At 43.1% G+C, this 27,894-nt stretch overlaps 1 protein-coding gene across 1 annotated transcript; it reads left to right on the top strand.

Moving 5' to 3' along the window:
- The first annotated feature begins 31 nt into the window (after positions 1-31).
- On the top strand, positions 32-27,110 carry LOC145348224 (putative G-protein coupled receptor 139). Its single transcript, XM_080196424.1, has 3 exons — positions 32-61; positions 22,742-22,871; positions 26,206-27,110. Exons 1-3 carry the CDS (start codon positions 32-34, stop codon positions 27,108-27,110), a joined length of 1,065 nt encoding a protein of 354 aa, XP_080052550.1.
- Positions 27,111-27,894: the final 784 nt, after the last annotated feature.

Below are 27,894 nucleotides of genomic sequence, written 5' to 3'. Positions count from 1 at the left end.
GCGCATCCACGGACCTGTGTCTCTGGACAGCATGGCCGGAATTCACCGGCCGTTCACGCAGGTAAGATTCTCCGCTCCAGCCCGTATCTTACCTTGCCGCGGGTTTCCCGCCGGTGTGGTGTAGGAATTCCCATTGACAGCGACAGAATCAGAGAATCCCGCCACTGGCAAATAAAGCCCAATCTCCAACCGGCGGGAAAGAAGAGGCTGCATGGCCGGAGAATTCAGCCCCATATTTTTCTGTAGTAACTCCTATAATGCTCCGTCTATGAGCAGTAATGCTTGCGTCCTAGTGATTTTGAATGTATCTATTGATTTTTCCTCAATCATGTTTATATTGTGTTGAATGCTACTAAAGCAGATTCTACAAATCTATTGAACTTTTAGAATGTGTGTCGTTTTATAGTGTGTTTAATGAGAATGTTTAAAATTAAGCTTTCTGCTACAGGCAATCAGGATGTCTGAGAAGAATGCAGCTCAGGTACTGGGAGAGCAGGATAAATACTCATTTTATCCATGTACTGTTTACATAGATTTGGGCCAATGGACTTTCGTTCATAATAAATAGGTTCCCTGCGGGTTTCAATTGTGAAACGAAATGTGGCTTTAGGGAAGCAGGGACACGTGATGATGTGTTAGTGAGAGGTGCTAAATCTGTAGGTGTTTTGGGCTGGTTCAGTTGTTTTTGGACGTTTGCTAAAGTCATGCTAAAGGCATTTGCAGGCTGTTCCAGATAACTCACTCTCTCTCTCTCCACAAAATTAATCTATAAACATAATATGTAGTAAGTATGTATGATTTTGATAACTGTATTTGAAAGTCGTTTTGATCCATGCATAAACAAGGCTTATTTGCAACTACAGCAGCCATGAGGTAGAAAGTACATTTGCTTCCTCTCCTTCTAAAAAATACTGTTCCACTCTTAATGGTTAAGCTGCCTCATTTGTTATTTAAATTGTGTTATTAAATAAAGTATGCTTTGCTGGGAAAGATACATACTTTGTCACTGGAATTGCTCTTGGAGTAAAACATCCTACTTGCATACGCATACACGCACACAGACAGACACACGCACAGATGTGTGCACACTCACACACATATGTAAACACATACAGATGCACACACACGCACACATACACAGACACACAAAAACACATGCATACACGGGCATGATATTCATACATATGTGCACACATACATCAGATGTACACAAATGCCCACAGATGCGCACACACACACACACACACACACACATGCAGAAGCACATGCGCACACAGGAATGGACAAACACACAAACGTGTGTGTGTGCACACACACAGACACAAACAAACACATCCATTTGTACTCCGGAGCCTGTCTGTATCCATCCCCATTCACACTGGTAATCTGATTTGTTGACCATGCCCTTGGTGGTCAACAAATCAGTTTCCCTTAAATAAACAAAATTCTGCGGGTGCTGGGATCTGAATCAATATGTGGAGATGCCGGCGTTGGACTGGGGTAAACACAGTAAGAAGTATCACAACACCAGGTTAAAGACCAACATGTTTATTTGGTAGCACAAGCCACTAGCTTTTGGAGCACTGCCCCTTCATCAGGTGAGTGGGAGTTCAGTTCACAAACAGGTCATGTAAAAACACAAACTCAAAATAACGGTTGGAATGCGAGTCTTTACAAGTAATCAAGTTTTAAAGACAATGTGAGTGGAGAGAGGGTTAAGCACAGGTTAAAGAGTTGTGTATTGTCTCCAGCCAGACAGTTAGTGAGATTTTGCTAGCCCAGGCAAGTCGTGGGGGTTACAGATAGTGGGACATGAACCCAAGATCCCAGTTGAGGCCGTCCTCAAGTGTGCGGAACTTGGCTATCAGTCTCTGCTCAGTGACTCTGTGCTGTTGTTGTCATGAAAGCCACTTTGGAGAACACTTACATGAAGATCAGAAGCTGAATGCCCATGACCACTGTGTGCTCCCCAATAGGTAGAGAACACTCTTGCCTGGTGATTGTTGAGTGGTGTTCATTCATTTGTTGTCGTAGTGTCTGCATGGTCTCTCCAATGTACCATGCTTTAGGACATCCTTTCCTGCAGCGTAGACAACGTTGGCCGAGTTGCAAGAGTATTTACTGTGTACCTGGTGGATGGTGTTCTCACGTGAGATGATGGCATCCATGTCAATGATCTGGCATGTCTTGCAGAGGTTGCTGTGGCAGGGTTGTGGTGTTGTGGTCACTGTTCTCCTGAAGGCTGGGTAGTTGGCTGCAGACAATTGTCTGTTTGAGGTTGTGCGGTTGTTTGAAGGTAAGATGTGGGGGTGTGGGGATGACCTTGGCGAGATGTTTGTCTTCACCTATGACAGATTGAAGGTTCCGGACAAGATATCATAGCTTCTCTGGTCCGGGGAAGTACTAGGTGACGAAAGGTACTCTATCCATCGTGTCCCATGTTTGTCTTCTGAGGAGGTCAGTGTGGTTTTTCGCTGTGGTGCAACAGAACTGTTGATCGATGAGTCAAACACCATATCCTGTTCTTATGAAGGCATCTTTCAGCATCTGGAGGTGTCTGTAGCAATCCTCGCCATCTGAGCAGATCCTGTGTATATGAAGGGCTTGTCCGTAGCTGAGCAGAGACTGATAGTCAAGTTCTGCACACGAGGACGGCCTCAACCGGGATCTCGGGTTCATGTCACACTATCTGTAACCCCCATGACTTACCTGGGCTTGCAAAATCTCACTAACTGTTCCTGTCTGGAGACAATACACATCTCCCTAACCTGTGCTTAACCCTCTCTCCACTCACATTGTCTGTACCTTAAAGACTTGATTACCTGTAAAGACTCACATTCTAACCATTATTTTGTGAATTGAGTTTGTATCTTTATAGGCCCTGCTTGTGAACTGAACTCCCACTCACCTGATGAAGGAGCAGTGCTCCAAAGGCTAGTGGCTTTTGCTACCAAATAAACCTGTTGGACTTTAACCTGATGTTGTGAGACTTCTTACTGTATTTACCCCAGTGCAACGCTGGCATCTCCACATCTTTCTTGAATACAATATTGAAGTTTCTTCAGTTTTAGTGGTAACATTAGAATTAAAACAAAGCACTTTCCAACTCAAAAAGCTTGTATAAGCTTTTTCATATCATTAATTACATAGATTCAACTAACTAACATTAATTACATTAACTCACGTTAAACGAATAAAACATGTTTCATTTCACTGGCATGTTATAAATTAATTTAATTAGAAACATTATTAATATGTTACCTAAATATTTTGTATTATTCTCAAAGTACATATTCATACATTAGCTGCTAACTATCCTCATGTTGGGTATTTAGAATTAATCAGAATTCTCAACTACAGTCAGGCATTAATGTGGTTCCCCCTCAGTAATTAATCCTTCAGCAGGGTTAAAGCTTGTGTCACTGATAATGTTGATGAATATATCTTGGGGAAGGAGTACTGCCTCCCATGTAGCTCATCAAGCATCGGATACTGTTTTCAGTCTTCCAATATTCAGCATTTCCACAATGGTGTGCTTAGTGTGTAGGAGCAACGGGTTTGACATAGTGACAGGTTCACAGACTCGTACGGCTCAGGTTGCATCCAGGGCAGCGATGCATTGGTGCAGTCCTATAACCACTGGGGACTCTTGGGTCGAGTAGTAAGCTACTGGCCTCGTGACCCTACGCGCCCCCCCCTCCCCCTCCCAACCCCCTTACACCCGACCCCTGTTTGTCCTGGGTAACCGTTCTACTGTAAAAACTTTTCTGGTAGTTTCAGGGCTGGGGCTTCAAGCAGCCTTTAATCTGTCAAATGCGATTTCCTGTTCTGGCCCTGAGTCCACTACTTCCGATCCTGGTTTTTTTCCCCTTTCACTAAGCACTGGGTTGGTTCTGCCAAGGTAGTGAACTGGGGAATAATGTTCCTCCAGTAGTTAAACAAACGCATCACCCACCATGTTCCCTGATTGTCAAGTCATGTCGGCAATGATGGATTTGCCGTCTGTGGAGAGGATCTTGCTTCCTGACTTATGTCATGACCTAAGTATCCTACTGTAGTTGGCCGATTGGAGCTTTCTTGGGTTGGCCTTGACTCCCACCCTCTCCAGTGTGTGCAATGCGATAACCAGAACTCCAAATGTTCTCAGTCGTTTCCAAGGCTATCAAGGGATCATCAATCAGATAGTGCTATTGTACAGGGCAAGATCACATTCCTCAAAGGCCCTATTCATGACTTGGTGGAAGATACTTGCCTGTGATGAAACACTTGTGATAAACGGATCCATGTACATTGTTTTCCCTTTGAAGTAAAATTAAATTTCTCCTGCGATTCTTGTTATAAAGGGATGGACCATAACCAATTTGCTACATCCAGAACCGTGAAAATTCTGAAGATGGTCACTGAACTGACCACTATAGGGTGTTCCCTCGGGGCCACCGTATTTAGAGTGGTGTGAATGGTAGCTCCCGTCCGATTTCCGGACTGGCCACAATGGTGAGTTAGTGACTGATACCACTGGTCACAGGATATCCTGCTGGACTAATTCATGTAGTATCTGTTAGGTGGCCTGCAGAACCTCTGGCTTGACAGGATATTGTCAGTGTGATGGGTGTATTGCCCAGCAATCTTTTCTGGGTCGTATGGATAAGACCATAATATTGTTTCCTGGTTGCCACATACCCCCGGAATGGCCAGGCATAACTTCCCCAATACTCCATCCTTTTATCAGTCTCGGGTCAGGGGCTCTGTCCTTGTGCTGCCTGTCACGGCAACATTCCACATAAGACACATTCCCCGACCGTTCCGTCTTTGTGCTCCTTTTTGGCGAGCCAGATCAGCTGTCTATTTCAGGCATCTACAATTACCCCTAGTTCCTCGAGGATGTCTGTTTCCAAGATAGAGACCTCAGGGTTGGGAAATACCCAGAACTGAGCAGGCAGCATTATTTCACCCAGTTCCCACAATATTGGTTCACTTTTACTTTTATATACAGTAATTTTCTTTCCCCCAATTCAATTCTGTGATGTGGTGTCAGGCAATTGGAATGTCCAAATTAGTCAAAGACACCAAAGCCCCATATCAATTAACATATCACATTGCTGGGGCCCGAATGATGCATTAACCCACATGCGGGTGTCTGGTCCTTATCCGGAGGCCGATACTATTCATTCCAATCAGTTCCGGGCTTAGTGTTGGATAATATTGAGCTACTGTTGACAGATCATCTTGTTGACATTTCAGTCTTTTCCCCATGATTGTTTGGGACCCTTTCCTTCCTGTCCATCCTTTTTGCCCCACACTCATAAGAACATAAGAAATAGGAGCAGGAGTAGGCCATCCAGCCCTTCGAGCCTGCCCCGCCATTCAATAAGATCATGGCTGATCTGTCGTGTCTCAGTTCCACATTCCCGCCCTCTCCCCATAACCCTTAATCCCCTCGCTTATCAAAAACCCATCAAACTGCGTCTTAAAAATATTTAGCGAGGCAGCCTCCACCACCTCAACGGGCAGAGAATTCCAGAGATTCACCACCCTTTGAGTGAAGAAGTTCCGCCTCAACTCCGTTCTAAACCGCCCCCCCCCCCCTTTATCTTGAAGCTGTGCCCCCTAGTCCTACTGTCCTTTCTGAGCGGGAAGAGCCTCTCCACCTCTATCCTATCCATCCCATTCATCATCTTATACGTCTCAATGAGATCTCCCCTCATTCTTCTAAACTCTAACGAGTACAAGCCTACTTTATTCAGCCTCTCCTCATAGCTCAACCCCCTCAACTCCGGTATCAGCCTAGTAAACCTCCTCTGCACTCCTTCCAAGGCCAAAATATCCTTGCGTAAGTACGGCGCCCAAAACTGCACACAGTACTCCAGCTGCGGCCTCACCAATGCCCTATACAGCTGCAGCAACACCTCCCTACTTTTATATTCAATCCCCCTCGCTATGAAGGCCAGCATCCCATGAGCCTTCCTGACCACCTGCTGCACCTGCAGGCTGGGTTTTTGTGACTCATGCACAAGGACCCCGAGGTCCCTCTGCACCGTCGCCTGCTGCAGTTCTTCGCCCCGTAAGTAATAGTCCTTCCTACCATTATTCCTGCCAAAGTGAACCACCTTGCACTTGCCAACATTAAATTCCATTTGCCATTTCCTGGCCCATTCGCCCAGCCTATCTTGATCCTTCTGCAGACTCTCCACAACCTCCGCGCAATTTGCCGTTCCCCCAGTCTTGCTGTCATCAGCAAATTTCAACGCCATACACTCAGTTCCCTCCTCCAGATCATCTATATAAATGGTAAATAGCTGAGGCCCCAGCACCGACCCCTGGGGCACTCCACTAGTCACCGACCGCCAATCCGAATAACACCCATTGACCCCCACTCTCTGCCTCCTATTTGACAGCCAATCCTCTATCCACGCTAACACCCCACCCCCAACTATGAGGAGAGGCTGAATAAACTAGGCTTGTACTCGTTAGAGTTTAGAAGAATGAGGGGAGATCTCATTGAGATGTATAAGATGATGAATGGGATGGATAGGATAGAGGTGGAGAGACTCTTCCCGCTCAGAAAGGACAGTAGGACTAGGGGGCACAGCCTCAAGATAAAGGGGGGTCAGTTTAGAACGGAGTTGAGGAGGAACTTCTTCACTCAAAGGGTGGTGAATCTCTGGAATTCTCTGCCCATTGAAGTGGTGGAGGCTGCCTCGCTAAATATTTTTAAGACGCGGGTTGATAGGTTTTTGCTAGGCGAGGGGATTAAGGGTTATGGGGAGAGGGCGGGAATGTGGAACTGAGACACGACAGATCAGCCATGATCTTATTGAATGGCGGGGCAGGCTAGATGGCCTACTTCTGCTCCTATTTCTTATGTTCTTATGTTCTTAAGTGTTTGGAGAGTCCATGTGAGTGCACTTACTCCCCTGCCCTTCTGCTGAAACAAGCAGAGAATTAACCCATTCTGTCCCAGACAGGATGGATCTTAGTGTTATAAGACTTGCAGTAATTTTTGGACATGAAAAGTAAAAAAACGAACAGAAAAGGAAGTTACATAAGGTAGAGTAGGAGCACGTGTCTAAAACATGTACAAGTAGTGAGTCAACCACAAACCTGGAGTAGAGCTGATCACAAAGCACACTATGTTGTAATCTTAGTTTTTGTATTTCAGTGTTTTGTGTGGTCTGGTTACTTGTCAAATGAAGGCGATTGTTGTTGCATTAGATTGAGAGATGGCGTTGTTAAAGCCTGTTTGTTTTTGTGGAGTATTTATTGTGGGCAAAAAATGCAACGCTTTACATTTCGGTTTAACTTCAAAGGGGCTGAGGAAGTGATAAAACTGTTAAAGTGTACGATTTCTTGAATTTACTTCTGTTTTTGAGTTTAATTACAGTTTGGAAGAAAGATGAATGACGATGACTTAATCCATTTTGGAATGCATGTTGGAAGATTCCATATGTATGTTAAATAAGGTGGTTGTGTGGATGTTTCCTCGTTATTTGCTTTAATGTTCTTCCCCTAATTGTGATTTTATAACCGTGAGTTTGATACAGAGTTTAAATAAAAATTGGCAAGTAAATTGATGTTTAAGAAAGGATGTAGACCTTGGAGGGAACCATACGCTCTTTCCTTTGTCTTGGACTTGAAATTATGTGAGAGTTAATTGAGAAGTTAAGAGAAGGGAATAAGTAACTTTGTGGAGAGGCAGAAAAGTAGGAACAAAAGAATGATTTTGTAATAATAAATAATAATGATAATGAAACAATAAATATACTGTCTATGAGTCAGTTTAAAGTATATCAAGTCAGTGAAGTCCGCAGCATATTGCAATTTACAAATGTCTGACAATTATGTACTGCCATTGGAATTTCATGTGCCATCTATTAAGAACATAAGAACATAAGAAATAGGAGCAGGAGTAGGCCATCTGGCCCTTCGAGCCGTAATGTCATTAAGACCCTCCAGTCCTACCACCTTTCCATCGCTAACACCCGGCAAATTATTCACGTCCTCCTCCGTGAAGACAGAAACAAAAAAGTTATTCAAGACCTTAGCCATATCCCCATCCCCTACCACTAGGTCCCCTTTCTCATCCGCTAAGGGACCAACGTTCACCCTAGCCAGCCTCTTCCTTTTTATATATTTATAAAAACTCTTGCTATCCTTTTTTATACTAAGTGCTAGCCCAGCTTCATAGCTTCTTCTACCCTCCTTTATCAACTTTTTTGTCAATCTTTGTTGACATTTAAACCTTTCCCAATCCTCTTCTCGCCCACTGCTCTTAGCTACTCTAAATTCCTCCGCTTTTAATTTAACACTTTCCTTCACCTCCTTCGTTATCCACGGCTTATTACCTCTCTTCCTACTGTCCTTTTTAACCATCGGAATAAATTTCTGCTGAGCACCAAGAAAGATCTCCTTAAAGATCCTCCACTGCTCCTCAGCAGACCTACCTTCCAACGCGCTCCCCCAGTCCACATTCGCCAATTCTTCTCTCATCCTACCATACTCCCCTCTATTCAAACAAAGGACACGTGTCCGGGAACCCACTTTCTCCTCCTCCATCTGCAACAGAAACTCCACCATACAATGATCACTCTCTCCAAGAGGATCCTTCACCTCAAGGTCCCTAATTCTACCCGCCTCATTACATAGCACCAGATCCAAGATAGCTCGCTCCCTCGTCGGCTCCAACACACACTGTTCCAGGAAACTATCCCGGCAGCATTCCAAGAACTCCTCCTCGAGCCCACCGCGTCCAACATGGGTCGACCAATCAATATGCAGATTGAAATCCCCCATAACTACTGCCGTCCCATTCCTGCACGCCGCACTTATTTGCGCGTTAACAGCCCGCCCCACCTCCAGATCATTATTCGGGGGCCTATAGACGACACCCACCAGCGTCTTCCTCCCTTTGCTGTTCCTAATCTCCACCCACAACGATTCCACTTTCTGCTCTTTGGCTCCGATATCATCCCTTGCTACCACCTTGATGCTGTCCTTAATCAGCAGAGCTACGCCACCCCCTCTTTCCTCCTGCCTATCCTTCCTAAACACTTGATAGCCCTGTACATTCATCTCCCAGTCCCTGTCACCTTGCAGCCACGTCTCTGTAATGGCCACCAGATCGTATCCATTTGTGTCGATCTGCGCCACCAGCTCATCCACTTTATTCCGAATGCTTCGTGCATTCAGATAAAGCGCTTTCATCCCAGCCTTCTTCTGGACCCTATTTGCCGTAACGCCACCACTTGGGACATCCTCAGCCTCTTCCCTTACCTGTACCCTATCCTTAACTGTAGACCTCCTAACATCACCTACCCTCGCACCCTCCCCCCCCCTAATTAGTTTAAAGCCCTGTCTACAGTTCTCTTTACTCGATTCGCCAGCACTCTGGTCCCAGCACGATTCAGACCAACCCCATCCCGCCCGAACAAGTCCCACCTACCCCAATACTGGTGCCAATGCCCCATAAATTCGAACCCATTCCTCCCACACCAATCTCTGAGCCACCCATTCACTTCCTTTATCCTGTCAACCCTACGCCCGTCTGCACTCGGTTCAGGCAGTAGCCCAGAGAAGACCACCTTGTCGGTTCTACTTTTTAATTCCATTCCCAGCTTCTCATACTCCCTCCCCAGATCCTCAGTCCGCACTTTGCCTACGTCGCTGGCACCCACATGTACCACCACAACTGGGTTCTCACCCTCCCACTCCAGATTCCTCTGCAGCCCAGCTGCGACATCCTGTACCCGAGCACCAGGCAGACAACACACCCTTCTGTGCACTTTGTCATTGTGACAAAGGACAGTGTCAATACCCTTCACCCCACTATCTCCAATCACTACTACGTTCCTTTTCCCCTTCTCTTTGCCTATGTCCTGCTGCATCACTGTACCGTGTGCAGTTTGCTCACCAACCTCACCTGCCTCGTCCTCTTCCAGACTGGAAGCAAGAACCTCAAACCTGTTATGCAGATTAAGAGGCTGAGGCCTCCGCTCCTCACCCCCTTTCCTCCTCCCAGCAGCCCCCTTTTGTTCCTGACCCTTAGATTTAGACAGTCTAGGGGGGGTGGATGTCACTTGCACCCCATTGACAATGACACCCTCTCTCCCCCTGATGAGCCTCAGTGTCTGTAGCTCAGAGGCCAGCTCATCCACCTTGAGCTGGAGCTCCTCCAGCAACCTGCACTTACTGCAGACATGGCCACTGGGAAGGACCCTGGGGTCCACCAGTTCCCACATCATACAGGAACCGCACATCACATGCCCCTCCATTATTCAATATAATTTGTTGTGGGAAAAAAATATTTTCCTTGTTTTTTGCTGTAGTAGTTTTGAAAAAAAAAATTTTTTTTTTTCCTTGTTCTTTCCACCTGGCCTTTTTACCTTCAAGCCCTTTTTGATATTAAGCCCTAATAGCTCACTCTGCTTCCCTCTCACTCCGCTGCCCGCTCCGACGCTGCCCGCTATCTACACCAGGCCTCCTTTTAAACTTGGCGCTGATTTAAAGCTGATGGGCCACAACTGCCTGATAATCACTCCCTCACAATTCTTAAAGCAGTAAATACAATAAGTAAATGCTTTAAACAGTTCTACAAAGAACAAAGTGCTTTAAACTTATTTTAAACAGGTTTTTAACAGGTAAAGTCTTAGCTTTCTCTCTGATGCTCCTTCCTCGTCTGCTCCAGCAAACAATGTAAGGCTTCACCGTGTGGACACTTGATAATTAAAGCTGATGGGCCACAACTGCCTGATAATCACTCCCTCACAATTCTTAAAGCAGTAAATACAATAAGTAAATGCTTTAAACAGTTCTACAAAGAACAAAGTGCTTTAAACTTATTTTAAACAGGTTTTTAACAGGTAAAGTCTTAGCTTTCTCTCTGATGCTCCTTCCTCGTCTGCTCCAGCAAACAATGTAAGGCTTCACCGTGTGGACACTTGATAATTAAAGCTGATGGGCCACAACTGCCTGATAATCACTCCCTCACAATTCTTAAAGCAGTAAATACAATAAGTAAATGCTTTAAACAGTTCTACAAAGAACAAAGTGCTTTAAACTTATTTTAAACAGGTTTTTAACAGGTAAAGTCTTAGCTTTCTCTCTGATGCTCCTTCCTCGTCTGCTCCAGCAAACAATGTAAGGCTTCACCGTGTGGACACTTGATAATTAAAGCTGATGGGCCACAACTGCCTGATAATCACTCCCTCACAATTCTTAAAGCAGTAAATACAATAAGTAAATGCTTTAAACAGTTCTACAAAGAACAAAGTGCTTTAAACTTATTTTAAACAGGTTTTTAACAGGTAAAGTCTTAGCTTTCTCTCTGATGCTCCTTCCTCGTCTGCTCCAGCAAACAATGTCTTGTTCAAGGTTTGCCTTGAACTGCAAAACTTAACTCAGTTTAAAAATAGAAACAACTCAAATTAAAAGGGTTTGGATATCAGGGTTTTGCTATGTAAAGTGGTATGATACAACTGTCATGTGATTATTTTTATTATACAGTATCACACTGCCATATAGACCCAAGAATAAAATCAAATCCTGAAATGCCTTAACCAATTTCATTCACATGACAGGAAGTGAAATTGGATTACTTAAGAGAGAGAGAGATAGAGAAAGAGTTGGCGACTGACTATGCAGCCAGAACACCTGCTGATCCATGCCTCTACCACCCACACCTCAAACACCCACCCTTCAATATCTAAACCAGTGGCTGCCCACCCTCAACCAGCCACCTTCTGGATTATGCACCCCCTAACAAACTAACATTATAAGATTAAACTGGATTATGCACCCCCTAACTCCCACACCCTTAGTTCAGTCAGGCAGCACAGTCGGTGCAGGTTTGGTGGGCCGAAGTCTGGATGTTCCTATTCAGTGCAGACTGTGGGTGCTTCAGAATGCAGCTCAGCACTACCCTCACAAGGGCAATTAGAACATAGAACATAGAACACTACAGCACAAACAGGCCCTTCGGCCCACAAGTTGCGCCGACCACATCACCTACCAACCTACAGACCTATCTATAACCCTCAATCTCATTAAACCCCATATACTCATCCAGAAGTCTTTTAAAAGACCCCAGCGAGTTCGCCTCCACCACCACTGACGGCAGCCGATTCCATTCACTCACCACCCTCTGAGTGAAAAACTTACCCCTAACATCACTTCTGAACCTCCCTCCCCGCACCTTAAATCTGTGTCCTCTCGAAGCGACCATTTCAAACCGGGGAAATAGCCTCTGAGAGTCCACCCTATCTATTCCTCTCAACAGTTTGTAAACTTCTATCAGGTCGCCTCTCAACCTTCGTCTCTCCAGGGAAAAGAGTCCCAGCTCCCTCAACCTAACTTCATAAGGCATGCCTCCCAGTCCAGGCAACATCCTTGTAAATCTCCTCTGCACCCTTTCAATAGCTTCTACATCTTTCCTATAGTGAGGCGACCAGAACTGCGCACAATACTCCAAATGAGGCCTGACAAGGGTCTTATAAAGTTCCAGCATTACCTCCCGACTCCTAAACTCAATCCCTCGATTAATGAAGGCCAGTACACCATACGCCTTCTTGACCACCTCCTCCACCTGCGAGGCCGATTTAAGAGTCCTGTGGACCCGGACCCCAAGATCCTTCTGCTCCTCAACACTACTCAGACTTCTGCCCTTAATAGTGTACTCGTTCATCCCGTTGGTTCTGCCAAAATGGACGACAACACATTTATCCGCGTTGAAGTCCATCTGCCACTTCTCCGCCCAGTCCTGCATCCTATCTATGTCCTGCTGCAACTTTTGCCATCCTTCCAGAATGAGATGGGCAATAAATGCTGCATTGGACACCACATTCAAATGGGTGGAATTGTGTTAGCCACCATCAACATGCCTGACATTTAGCTCAAATGAAGTCACTGGAACTCAATAATGGGATGAGTGTATCATGGGTGCTCGATGCAGTGCTGCCTATACTGTGGAGCTGCCCATGATCCCCTACGCAGAAAAAAACTATTCTTCTTTCCCCATTTACTGCTGTTCCATTTTAAATTAAACGAGACCTGTTCAGACCAGAGTTTTATTTCCTTGTCTTCCTTCTATCTTCCTGAGAGAAAGCAACTTTCTAATCCTATTATATCACTCACCCTGCTGTGGCACCATGTCTTAATTCTCTCAGTGAGCTGCCACAGATTTATAACACAAGTGAAGTCATTTCTAACTGATTAAACAATGCAGAGCAGAGAGTGGAATCCCAGTCCCATGTCACAACACCAGGAACATGTCTGAGAGATGTACCAATTGATCAACTCACAGTTCCTCCTAATGGTTTCAAATGGAAGAACTGAAATTGTGTTGAAGAGGTATGGTCCAACTAATAACTCAGAGAGTGAGGTAACACAGGCATAGAAATATAGGAGCAGGAGGAGACCATTCAGCCATTCAAGCCTGCTCTGCCAGACATTATGGTCATGGTGCCTATTCAGCCTGTTCCCACTTCCCTTCTGTAACCTTTGATCCCTTTAGTCCCTAGAGCTTCATCTAAATGCTTCTTGAAAACATGCAATATTTTGGCCACAACTGCTTTCTGTTGTACCGAATTCCACAGGCTCACCACTCTCTGGGTGAAGAAATTTCTTCTCACCTCCGTCCTAAATGGTTTGCCCTGTATCCTTAGACTGTGACCCCGAGTTTTGGACTCCCTCACCAGTGGGAACATCTTTCCTGCATCCAACCTGTCTAGTCTAGAATTTTATATGTTTCTGAGATCTCCCCTCATTTTTCTAAACTCCAGCGAATACAATCCCATCCGACTCAATCTTTCCTTGTACATAGGTCCTGCCATCCCAAAAATCATCTGATAAACCTTCTCTGCACTCCTTCTGAAGCAAGAACATCCTTCCTCAGATAGGGAGAACAAAACTGCACACTATATTCCAGGCGTGGCCTCACCAAGGCCCTGTATAACTGCAGCAAGACATAACAGCAGTGAGGATAAGAAAGTAAATAATAGGAAAGCAGGACCTTTTCAAGGGCTGATAAACTGTGAGTCATAAGGAACCGCAAAATGCGAGGCAGTGCATGTCAGAAACCGCAACATGGTTATTAAACTTTTCACACAGAAATAGAGCTGGGTATAGAGACTCAATGGAACACCAATAACAGCCAACAGGGGATAGTAGACAAGCTGTATGTCCCAAAGCACTTCTAGAAATTTAAACTCATCTCAAAAACAAAAATGTCCAATCTTGCTTGTAACATTTGCAGCCACTTTTCTCAGATTCAGATCCATTTGTTTGCTGTGCCCAAGGTGATACTTGCTCCAATACTGGAGACTACATTGACAGAAATCCATTCTAATTGCCAAGAGAAAGTCCTGAGTGATACAATTAGCACCCATGGAGACAGAAATCAATTACAGTCACTAAACAAACAGGGTTCAGTTAACTCTTTTCAATCCCACACTGTTTATACCACAAAATGTATTGAATCAGATATTGAACAGAAAATATATTAACAATTTTACAGTAAATGTGAAATCTGAGTTTAGACTGAATTGGTGTGAGATGAAAACATACTATTAACATGTCTTAGATAAGGTAACAAGATAAGACCTCAGTGTGAGACTCAGACATGCAGGTGGAACAATGCAATTGAACAGATTGGAGCACTGCTTATCGATAGCGTTGCAGACATGTGAGTCCCTGCAAATTGCCAACATATCTCCTTTCCTCTACACAACTATCCATTCAAAATCTGCTGCAATCACCCTGCTTTTGCAAGTAGCCATCCTTGACCTATTTAACCCTGTAATTCTGTCACCTTGTGGGGAGGTGGTTGTATAGTGGCATTGTTGCCTAACTAGTAATCCAGAGACCCAGGGTAATGGTTTGGGAATGTGGTTTCAAATCCAAATCTGGAATTAAGAGTCTGATGATGACCATGAAACCATTGTCAATTGTTGTAAAAATCCATCTGGTTCACCAATATCCTTTAGAGAAGGAAATCTGCTGTCCTTACCTGGTCTGGCTGACATGTGACTCCAGACCCACAGCAATGTGGTTGACTCTTAAATGCCTTCTGAAATGGTCTATTCAACTCAAGGGCAATTAGGGATGGGCAATAAATGGTGGCTCAGTCAATGGCACAAACATCCCATCAACAAATGAAGGAAAAAAACCTAATCTCCAAACTCCCTTTGAACACTGGGTACTGAGAGTGAAATGATTCTGAGAGCAGGTCTCTTGTCCATTGTGAAAATGCTGGCTCTTTGAAAAGAGGCTTCCTATTGATCCTGGTACACAAACCTTTCCTATGCTCCAACAGGTACCTCCTTTTCAAGTCTTTACTCAATTCTCTTTAACATTGCTGTTGAGAATCTGAACCCATCACTCTTTCAGGCAGTATATTCCAAGTATTAATAATTCATCCAGATGTCTGGCAGATTCAAAAGAAGAGGAGGCCTGAAGCCAGGGTCCATTTGTGAATGCATGAATATAAAGGTCCCTTTGCTGTATTAAATGGTGGTTGGTGCAGCCTGACCTGGATGGTCAGCTTGGAGGGGGATCGATGAGGTGGATTGAAAGCAGCGATGGAACACTTCAGCAGTCAGAGTTCTCCAAGGCGGCCTTCATGACACACAACAGTGCAGAGTTGCTGAGCAAAGACTGATAGCCAAGTTCTGCACACATGAGGACAGCCTCAACTGGGATCTTGGGTTCATGTCACACTATCTGTAACCCCCATGACTTGCCTGGGCTTGCAAAGTCTCACTAAATCTCACAATCTCCTGTCTGGAGACAATACACATCTTTTTAACCTGTGCTTAACCTCCCCTCCACTCACGTTGTCTGTACCTTTAAGACTTGATTACCTGTAAAGACGTGCATTCCAACCATTATTTTGTAAATTGTGCTTGTGTCCTTATATGCCCTATTTGTAAACAACTCCCACTCACCTGATGAAGGAGCAGTGCTCCAAAAGCTTGTGGCTTGTGCTACCAAATAAACCTGTTGGACTTTAACCTGGTGTTGTGAGACTTCTAATCTGAGTCAAGAGCAGAGAATGCTGGAAAAATTCAGCACTTCTAGCAGCATCAGTAAGAATACAAAGCAAAGTTAGTGTTTTGAGTTCTTTTGGTTCTTCGTCAGACAGAAAAGGAGGGAAAATGTGTTAGGCAGCAAAATGTATCTGTGAGAGATTGCACAAATTAGAACACCTTTAAGAACAATGAACAGTTGGCCTAGTGTAGGAGGGGGAAGTGGTTTCACAAAACAAATTTTGGCATTTGCAAAAGTGTCTTAATATAGAGGAGAAAGTCGACAATCTAAAGCTATCAAACTCAATGTTTATGGAAGGAATTTCAGAGCTCAGGACCTTGCGAACGTTAAATACGGCCACCAACTGTGGAATAATTAAATTAATGATGTTCGAGATACCAGAATTAAATCACCAAAAATACCAGTGAAAGTGATGAGGATGGTAAAGATTGCAGAGAAGCCAGGGAAGGTTTTGAAAGTAAAGATAAAAATATAAATCAGGCTCATTCACAGAGAGACGCCATAGATCAGAGAGCACATGGATAATGTTTTAACTGCAAAAGGTACAAGAAAGAACGCGGGCCATGGAGTTTTAGCCTATTCAAGTTTACAGTTGGTAGAATGTGGAATTCCAGTTATGAACTTATAAACCTCACTTCTAAATTGCTCTTCATAATGAATCATTTACAGCATTACTGAAGCTGAAATGAAATAATTCATGCAATAATTATGCTCAGTGAGAGTTGTTAATACTCTGCCTTATTCCCACCAACCAATTAAATACATTTGAAGTGCTCTTACTCCAGAGACATTGGCTGCTATTTTGTATATATCAGTGTCTCAAATTCTATTCAGATTTTTTACACTGATGTTTCATATATTTTCTAATGGATTGTTCTTCTCAGATTTTACTGTTTTATACACTATTCTCACATTATTACATTACTTTTTCCCATTTTTGTTCATATTGTGCTCCTAAGTTCCAATCTTTGAACTTCCAGACAAGTTTTTGCATGTTTTCGCTCTGATTTTTGCTTTTTTCACATTTACTGTCAATGTTATTCCGACAATTTGCTATATTTCACTCGGACCTTTTCTCTAATTAACTTATTAGACTTGAATTTTTCTCGGTTTTCTCACAGTCTATGGAATGCCTCCTTTTCAAACATAGATAATTTTTTTCTGTTTAAGTCACTGATCGTTTCGTTGCTCATTCTGATTTAATTCTATTAATAATTCCGATATCCTGCATTTCTCACACCCTAAATTTAATACATATATGGTTTATATAATTTGCAGGGTTTCAGCCAATGGTTCATGATTATGTTTTCTCGGACTATTTCCACAAATTTTGGCCATAGTATCCCTACAGTGCAGGAGGAGGTCAAAGGACCCATGGAACTCTTCAACAGACCTTTAATGCTTTCCTCTGCCCCTAAATCATAGTGGATTCACACCAGGGCTGGTGGAATTCACCACTCTGAGTGCTTGCAAATGTTGAAGCTCTAGATCTCCGTTTTTAGCGCTGTACGTTGTTAGAGAAATTTCCAGCGTCTCCTTCGGCATTATCTTGGACTGTTCTAACAGTCTGTAGCAGTGTTCTGTATCACTGTGTTATTCCTCCCCACCATGTCATTAACAGCGCATCCATATAAACAGTGCTCTGCTATTTTCCTTAATCTGGCTGAAAAAGGCTGCTATCGCTACACCAGAGGCTGTTGTGCCAAATTGAATTTATTTCGTTGAATAATTACCGTGGGCTTTGAATAACGTCCTTTTCAGAAGAACTAGTAACTCTGTGAAAGTCTTGTATCACGCCATCTGGAGATCTCAAACTCCTGATCAAGTTAAAAGTTTGGGCTCCAGGCTGTTAGGTAGCATGGCATTTCTCTTAGTCTCCGCCCCCCTCCTCCCCAACACACCCCCTCTTCATATTTCATATTAAAGTTTAGTCCATAGTTGATGTTCAGTTAGAATTAAAGTTCAGTAAAGAGTAAATGAATTGCAACTTTTTATGTTTGAGTTGGTACTGGAAGTGTTAAATAAAGAAATAATTGAATTACTGTTCTTGTTTGTCTCTTTAAACTGGAATGCTTCAAAGGTATTTAAATTAAAGCTGTAAAACAATTACAATAACTATAGCTATATATGATGTGCCGATTCTGCCCGATTGAGTGTGCATTCAAGCCTGGGATTCTCACTGCTTGGCTTAATTTGCTGATCCATTCATGAAACCTTCCAAAACTTGCCATTTAAACATGCTCACTACTACACTATGGGCCTTATTTTACCATTTTGATTCCAAGTGCTGGGCGGACTTGAAACTGGGATTGTTGCAGATCCAACTTTTAGACCCATTGTCAGCTGCCCCCATATGCACTATGCCTGAAAAAATATCAGCAGTTCCAACTGCCACTGCAAAAGCCTGTGAGCAGGGCATAACCTGCCTGAAACCCTGCAGCTCCAACCAGTGCCTCCAACTGTGCATGTGCAGAAAAAGAATAGAATGCCATTCCCCTGCCATCTCCCCCTTGCTTCCATCTCACAACATTACTGACCCCCTTATCCCCTGCCACACTGGTATACCCTCTGCCATCCAGACAGATTGTAAGCCCTTCCCCCCATTGCTCCCCAGTGATCTCAGGCAGAGGGGCAGCAGACCACTCCTCACCTCCCAATGATCTCAAGCAGAGAGCTGTTGCATGCCGGGCCTGAATTGGACTTTTGTGGAGCATATCTATTTTGTGCCGATTCTGGCTGGATGAACACGGTGTTAGAGTGGTAAGTGTCGGTAAGGTTGGGCATGCAGCACACTAAGTCAATTTAAACCATGCATGGTTCCCGATTGCAGCCATTTCCAGGTCTCGGTAAAGGGGGAAACAGTGTGGAGGCAGGTGCGGATCGTGCTACTCGTCTCACGCCCGCCTTTACCAAAGTTTTCACACCCACAAACAAGCGTAACTTGATGCATTTTGATTGTAAGTGCTAGGTGGATTTGAATCTGGGAGGCTTTCAGATCTGACTTTTGGATCCGATCTCTGGTGTCCCCATATGGGCTGTGCCTGAAAAAATATCAATGATTCTGAATTGCACTGCAGAAGCCTGTGGGCGGGGTTTAATGCACCCGAAACACTGCTGCTCTGATTGCACCTCCAACTGCACATGCACAGTAAAAAACAATGTGAAAAACAGTCCCCCTGCCACATTGCTTCCAGGCCTGATAATACCTCCCCTGGCCCCCACAGACATATTGCCCCATCCCCACCACATTACTGCCCCCCTTATGCCCCATACCCCACTAACCAAGCCGATCACAGTCCCCTGCCCCATTCCCTTCCACTGATTGCATGCAGAGTGGCAGTGGACCTCATCTTCCCGCCATCGATCAAACGCAGAGTGGCAGCAGACCTCCTCTGCAACCCACCTTCCTGCCCCACCAGAGAGTGATCAGGCCTCCATCCCCTGCCACAGGGGAGTGGTCTGTCCCTCCTTTCTACCTCCCCACCACTAGAGAGCCATCTGACCTGCCTCCCCCCCCCCACACCAGTGAGCGATCTGACATGCCTCCCTCCCCCCAACCAGAGAGCGATCTCACCTGTCTTCCTTCGCCCTCCTTCCCACCACAGAGCCATCTGAACCACCTCCCCCCACCAACCAGAGAGCCATCTCACCACCTCCCTCCCCTACCCTCATCACCGAGTCAGAGAGCCGCTAGAAGCTCTGAACTTACCTACTCAGTAGCTGGAGCACCTGAATCAGACCTTTGTGGGCCATGTCTGTTTCGCCCCGAACCTGGACAGGCGAACACGGTGATAAAGGGGTAAGTGCCGGTAAAGTTGGGCGTCCAGTCCATTAATTCAACTTAAATGCATTTGCCTCCGCGCCCATTTCAATCGCCGCCATTTTCAGCCATTGGTAAAGGGAGAACAGCCATTGAGGCTGTTGCGGATCATGGTAGTCACCTCACGCCCGACTTTACCAAGTCTTCATGCCCGAAACTTGATAGTAAAATTGGGCCCGATGAGTGGGAATTTCAGCAACTGCTGAACTGTCATGGGTGAAGTCAGGTACTGTTGCACAGGAGATAAGAGGTGGTCTTAGTGATCTCAAGAATCAGGGGTTAGAAGCTTACCTGCATATCAATTGTGACCAGAAGTTTATGGAGGGAATGGTTTAAGATCAAACTTCTGCCAGGGAGAAGGATGAAGTCAGTAACAAAGGAATAAAAATTGGCAGCGGGGCCTAAAATCAGTGGCATCAGTTTCCTGAGTCATTAGCTGGAGGAAATATCCACTCATCTAGTACTCAGCGTCAGAATAACAGTTTGATAATTTAGCAGCAAGGAGGAATTGGCAGAGAGGGTAGTGAGTTTCCGCTGGACGTAAACTATGCATGGGGTTATGGCGCAATCATGCAGGCATGTATATAAAATTAAGATGGGGGCAGGAATCGAGACACCAAGGTCACAATGGAATGACACCAAGTGAATGGAGTATCTCAATGCTAAAGGCACTCTTTGCACTTGTGAGGCTCCAGGTTGAAACTCGGCATTTCAGTAAATATTGCTTGAAGTTCTGAAAAATCTCCCTACACTTTGCTTACCATTAAAGAATGAGAAACATAACAATGAACTTACAATATAAATGCCTACAGCTAAGCAATGAAGGGAACAAAGTGGAAAGCTCAAGCGCAACTTCTATATCATAGACCTCTAGAATATTTTGGTAAGGTGATATTTACATCAGAAGTCTAACCACATAGATGGCCTGTGCCCATCCTCTGTGAAATTATACACAGTCATCTCTGAACTGGAAGTATCCAACGTGCTGAAGCAAGAATTGATGCTTAGCTGATCTTTATATGACATTAGGGTGATTGCTATTCTAAAAGGGAAGTGAACTGATTCCAAGGCAGGGAATGCTTCAGAATGTCAGCTCTCATGGTGGAAGGAAAGGAAATTGGGTTGTCTGATTTTTGTTTGAGTAAAGTGGAGAGAGAAGCTGATGGCCCCAAAATGATAAGCCATTAGATCGCAAAGGGCATAGGGAAAGGTATACCAAAATTGGATAGTGGACATTTAGCCAGAGCAAGAAGAAGGTGAGCAACAGATTTCCTTTCATGGGCAAGTGAAAAAGAAGGTGTTTCAAATTCACATTAATGGGCAATTTGAACCTAAAAGGAAGGAGACAGAAAACAGTGGGACAGTAAGGTTAACACCTAATATGGGAATATACTGTAATTGTCTATGAAGGAAGTAGCTGTGGGACATTTATCATATTATACAAATAAGGCAGAACCAATATCATTCCACAAAAGGAAAATTGTGCCTGACAGATTTATTAGGAGTTTGGAGGATGCAATGAACAGCATGGATACAGGGGAGGAGTAAATGTGGTATACCTGGAATGCAAAAAGGTGTTTGTGAGGGTCAGTTGGAAAGTACTACCTAATATTAGAGTTCATGAGTTGGGGGATGGGTGGGGAGTGGTGGTTGATGATTGGCGAACGGAAAGGTAACAGGGATTCGGGATAAATCATTCATTTCCAGACTGACAAAATCTAACTTGTGGGCAGCCACAGGGATTAGCTCTGTAGCCTCAATCATCAACAATCGACATTAATGATTTGGATGAATGCGCCAGGCATTCTGACTATACAAAGGAAGGCAAGAACGCATGTAGTGAAGAGGGCACAAAGTGATATGGATAGGTTGAATGAGTGGGGAAATGATAATTAGACAATTTGGTAGGGAGAATGGAAAGTCAAAGTTTGATTTAATGGCGAGAGAACAGCGAGCAGCAGAGTACCTGGTGGTCTCGTATATAAGTTAGAAAGAGCTCGTATACAAGTGTAGCAAGTCATTAGGAGGGCAAATGGAAAGTTTACCCTCATTGCAGGATAGGAAGGGGAAAGGTGAGAATTAAAAATGATGAAGCCTTCCTCACAATGCAGAAGGCGACGGACAACACGCAGAGGCCAGTAAACAGTTTGAGTCAACCTATTTCGTGGGGAAATCTTTGCATTGGTTTGCAGTTCACGCGAGGTTCAGTCCTTTGACTCCTGTGATAATGCGTGCTCTTGTGTGAAAAGTCAAACGGTTTTGGACCTATACCCATTTTCAAGACAGAAAGGCGATCTTATTGAAACATATGAGAATCTGAGGATGTTTCATAAATTTGACACAGTAGTTGTGTCTACTCACATGGGCATCTTTTCAGAATGAAGGATTGTCCTGTTTCAGCGGCGGCTAAGGACTAATCTGTCTTAGAGGGTGATCAATTTTACAATGTGCCACTCCGGGGGTCAGTGCAGTCTACCTTATTGAGCACAGATAAAGCTAAGCAAATCATCTTTCTGAACGCAAGGGGAATCAGTGGTAATGGGGAACGAGCATTGAAGTTGTGTTGAAGCCAATATCAGTTCAGGCAGGATCAATTAATGGTCACAATCGTCTCGTCCTTTTCTTATTCTCGAGCGCCTTTTTTATTAGATTGCTAAAACATTATTATGTTGATGCTGTTTCTTTGAAAACGTCTACAATATCAATTTCGATATAATGGGTGCAATACAAACATTACATTGAAGGAAACTGTCTGTTTGTCCAAATGACTGGAAATAATGTTACTTCTCCTGCTTCTTTCTGATCCCACGGGAAGTGTCTCAGTAATAAATACTGGATTTTTAAAATCTCTCGTCTCTCAGTCCTTTGGATTTCCGTGTGCAGCTGCAGGAGTCACAAACATCCTCAGGCATAATGAGAGTTCCATACAGCTCTTATCCATTTACCGTCTTACCGCCACTCATACAGACTGTAATGATATATTATCCGATAATAGCAGCCTTTGGAATCCCCGGTAAGTGATTATATTCAGTTGCTAAATGTACAAATCTGCGACTAAGTGGGTTACTGTTTCCTTGGTAACCATATTTCTGATAATCCCCCGCACCAACACAAAATTTAAAAAAGTGCATTTTCCGTCCTGTCCTGCTCATTGAAAAAGCTTCGTTTATCTTAAAAGTTTATTTTACATCTCCATAGAAGTCTAAAGGCTATTTTCTTGTTATAATATTGCATTTTCATTGCAGATACATGAAATACATAATGCAATGAGGCTATTGCAGATTCACCATTTCCGTACTCCAATAGTGTAACTTCTTTCGTTGGGGTTATGGGTGTTTTTTAAAAAGAATGTGATTTGCATAGGAATTCCATGATTCGTACCCATAGACCACAATTGACCCGCCAGTTCTCTTGCAGGCACTAAAGGCTTGAGATTGCTCAGTGGATAGATGGATAGATAGATGGATAGATATATATTCACTGTATTCCCAGTGTTCTGCTTTTTACTCTGAAGACAGTTGATTTAATTTTTTTTCAAACGACCACAGTCGAACAGGAGGTCATTCATATTGGCTGGAATCTCACTTTTCTCTGATCGGAAAAAAACACAATCCCTCTTTTAAAACTGTACAGAATGATTTTTCTTACTTGGTCTTTCTTCGCGGGCACTTCAATTTTAATCCTGCTGTTGATTTTCTCGAGCCTTCTAATATTGAGTTGTGAGGACCCGCAATGTTTTGGATTTTTCTTGATGTTCTGGATGAAACAAAATCCCAACCACTTGCTAATTTATTTTCTCTAATATCTTAACTGTGCTCATTTTTGTCGTCTGTCAGGACGCTAGGACTCAAGGTAACATACAACACATTTATTCCAGGAGCTGTTACCTGTACAGAGTAGAAACTGAAACTAATAGTAGGAGCTTCTGGAACACCCCATTGACATCACTATCAAATTATATGACTATCTCGTAAAGAAGTCATGCAACAACTTAAACATATATCAATGTGTCACTTGCATTCATTTGTTTCAATAACAATCTGGAGTACCTAACGAGAAATATCTATTACTATGTGTCCACTACTTCATACAATGCTCAAACCTCAGAATGATAAAGCAGGCTTTATTTGTTTTACGAGAATCTCAAACTGAATGGATCAGAAATCAGCATGTATTAGTTCAGAACTGCTAACCATTAGATGTGATGATTTTCGTTTGGCATTATTTCTAGCCAATTGCTGTTGAATTAACATCAGAGCAACAGGTTATATCAACTTGAACATTTTTTCAATGTGCAAAATGAAATTTAAGTACATCATTAGGCATGCCGAACTACTGTCTGCTGACCGACGAAAAATAGTCATAGTAACAGCATACTTGTGAATGTTACCTGTGTCATGTTCCACTGTACATCCGGGAAATTAAGAAAGTTTGTATTGATATCAATGTTCATAGCGTTTTTTTAATGTGTTTCTGAAATGGTGCTGCTCATTTGTTTTATTCAGAACTTCAACCGTGGCTACAAATCCCAGCCTTGTCAAAGAATCATAGAATCCCAATAGGATAGAAGCAGGTCATTCGACTACGTAACCCCACATAGTTACATATACACATTACACAGTACATATTTGGAATTATCTGGGATTAGAATTTCAGTCATTTGTAAAACACATTTAAATGTTTACATATTGGATATTACACTGGCGGTGAAATGTTAATCAAATTGTTAAATCAAATAATGATTTAGGAACTAATGAATATCGAGATATGATTTTAACAATATTGAATGCTGATTATTTGACATTAATGAATAGTTGACAGTCATTGATTCATTAAAATATTCGCTGTCAGGAGAGTGGGAGCAGCGCCGCCACAGAGCGGTTCAAGTTCATGGTCCAACTGGAAAGCACTTTCCAATACTTAACTCAGCGTCAGCGTTGCCTGAACTGTATTTCCCATACGTTAACTAAGATCCTGTATTCGTGATAACCACTAGCCGAAACACACGCAAACACTTAACAAAATCAACCTCCTACATTCGAAAGTTGTGTTATATCAGTTACGTCTGGGTGTTTATTGGCAAAAATGCTGGTTCTATTGAACTGTATATTATCTTGCTAATTGTTTTCATGAATCTCAGGTATATATTCCCCCACATTCTTTGAGATGGAATTTAACATCAGGATGACTCATTCGCCACATGGTTAATGTGTCAGGTTAATGCTACAAAGGAACATTGCCTTCCTCTTCATTGTTTTTTCTGCACCTCAATGTCGGAAGGTGTCATGGCTTCTTCTGTAACATCCCTGACCGGATTCATTTGTCATTGCAAGGACTTTCACAATTACAAAGGTGACAAAAGCGGGGCCTGCATTTCCCCCATGGTTCCAGTATCAGCGTAGGAAAACTTCTACCCCCTCAACCCGCACCCAAACCGATGTATCATCACATCCCCAACCCCAAACCCAACATGATCAGATGAAAGTGGTTTTGTTGTTTGCTGCTGCTCACATTACAACTTTTGTACATTGAGTTGAGATCATCGTTGTTATTTTTACAGAATCTACTGCTAGTTAGACAGTCAATGATCAAGGTTTGTTGTGGTGAATTCTAGTAGTAATCCAATCCCCAGATAACATGGGGCGGCATGGTGGCACAGTGGTTAGCACTACTGCTTTACAGCGCCAGGGAACCGGGTTCAATTGAACGTGTGGATTTTGCACGTTTCCCCCAGTTTGCGTGAGTTTCCTTCGGATGCTCCGAAGGGTTTCTTCCCTTAGTCCAAAGGAATAAGTTGATCGGGATAGGTTTATTGGCCATGCTGAATTATCTTAGCGTCAGGGGATAAGCAGGGTAAATATGTGAGGTTACATGGTCGAATGACCTCCTTCTACTCTATTGGGATGCTATGATTCTTTGACAAGGCTAGGATTTGTAGAGATGTAAAACAAGTTCAAACAAGTTAATTGCTCATTTGGTAGTTTGTAAACATAAATCTCTGGTCGTGTTTCGACATCAACTACAAGTGTGTATATAATTTAGAGTTTGCTTTTTACTAGTCTTTCGTCTAAAATTCTGAGGAAACACCGCCAGAGATTCCTAATGAATTCATTGATGACCATACATTTATTTGGATCTCCACCTCCATTATAGCTCCATTCTCGCGAAATTATATGGCAACACGTTATATTAAAAGATTTCACAAGACAGCACAAATCTCATTGTGATGAATTTTAGTAGAAGCCCTCCGATCATATCATTAAGAAATCACAATAAACACTGAAACTCAGTATTTTTTCTAACCAGATACCTGTTTCCTTTGTTCTGTCTTTTCTCCACCCCTGCAGCGAACGTGATAACAATTGTGATTCTTTCCCGGGGAAATTGTGGCCTCTCTAAACGTATTACTTACTACCTGGTAGCTATGGCCGTAGCAGATCTTCTGGTTATTATTTTGGACGTGATTCTTCTCCGGATTAATGACTATTATTTTCCGAATAACTTCCTGTTCATCACGCCTGTTTGCTCCTTCCACTACGTACTGGTTCGTGCAGTAACAGATATTTCTGTCTGGTTAACAGTTGCCTTCACTTTTGATCGTTTTATTACTATCTGTTACCAGAATGTGAAAACTAAATATTCCACAGACAAAACGACAGCTTTGACTATCGGAGCAATCTGCATGTTCTTCTTTTTCAAAAATATTCCCTGGTATTTTATATTTGAACCCTACCTTACAATCGAGAACACACCGTGGGGCTGTCATCAAAAGCTGGAGTATTATACTGAAGCTGCCTGGAAAGCATTTAGCTGGATTGACCGCAGTTGCACTCCACTGCTCCCAACATTCCTGATCTTGCTGCTCAATGCCCTGACTGTGGGACACATCTTAGCGGCCAGTAGAATCCGTAAGAGGCTGAGAGGGAGCAAAAATGATGCGAATGTAAATGATCAGGAAATGCAGAACCGAAAAAAATACATCATCTTACTCTTTGCCATATCTGGAAACTTTGTGTTGCTGTGGATGTTGTATGTGATATTTTTCATACTAATGCAAATCACAAAACATTATTATTTAAACAGTTTCAATGATCCGATGGCTATCGCAGACTACACCAGCTTTATGCTCCTACTTTTGAGCTGTTGTACAAACACGTGCATTTATGCAGTGACCCAGACTAAATACAGAGAGGAGCTAAAGAGAATGGTGAAATATCCATTTAATGTAATATTTAAATATATAAAGAAATAAAATAATCTAGGAATCCCCGTCGTTGAATCTACATTACATGACATCTGATCCTACGTTCTTTGCATCTCAGTCTGAACAAATATCTTCCATCATTTACCCTCTCTGCACCAGCTATAATGCTGACACATATGGGATGAAGCCTTCAATAATTACAGAAGTTTCCAAAAAATTCAAAATTTCGGGCAGTATTTGTGCTGAGAGAAACAGCTAAAGTGTAATCATAATGACAGTGTGGCTGAATGGAGTTTTAACTTTTAATATGTTGAAAGATCTTCAATCAAGCAAACCTTATTTTTTGGTTAAAGTTTTTTTTTACCATGTGGATTATCCTTGCGGCCAGTGACCTGGAATTTGGCAAAGGACAGAAGATGTCAGTTTCAACAGCTTGTCTATGGCAGGGATGAGTTGTGATCAGACTCTTGGAGCCAGTGTTCCTTCGCTGGGCATTGGAATATAAACAATATACACGTAGATGATAAGGCCTAAAGTTACCAATGCTACTATGATTGGATTTCATTGGCCTAATCAAATGATGCAATTAGGGTCCTGATCAATTCATTGGCTGATTACCAAGGAACTTATGGAGTTTTAACTCTGCTAACACAAACAGCTTGTTCAGACAGGCAGTGTGTAGAACCCGGGAACCAAGCTCACAAGAAGAGACAACATCTGGAAGAAGAAGAGAACAAAGAACTGATTCCATGTGACAACAAAATCCTAGCCAGGTTTTAATTGCAAATGGAAATCAACTTTAAGTTAAGTAACAGATAATGAGTATTTGGTT

Source organism: Carcharhinus amblyrhynchos, chromosome 9 (genome assembly GCF_965287045.1).
Source record: "Carcharhinus amblyrhynchos chromosome 9, sCarAmb.v2.hapA, whole genome shotgun sequence".
Classification (NCBI taxonomy): domain Eukaryota; kingdom Metazoa; phylum Chordata; class Chondrichthyes; order Carcharhiniformes; family Carcharhinidae; genus Carcharhinus; species Carcharhinus amblyrhynchos.
Note: the sequence above shows the minus strand (reverse complement) of the source record. Positions and strands in the feature narration are given on the sequence as shown.

What these genes read in the sequence shown, in the direction of transcription:
- LOC145348224 (XM_080196424.1), top strand. Translation starts at nt 32, where the DNA reads ATGGCCGGAATTCACCGGCCGTTCACGCAG. An exon ending in TTCACCGGCCGTTCACGCAG is followed by an intron (nt 62 to 22,741) that starts GTAAGATTCTCC and finishes TTCCGTGTGCAG; the next exon opens with CTGCAGGAGTCACAAACATC. An exon ending in AGCAGCCTTTGGAATCCCCG is followed by an intron (nt 22,872 to 26,205) that starts GTAAGTGATTAT and finishes CCACCCCTGCAG; the next exon opens with CGAACGTGATAACAATTGTG.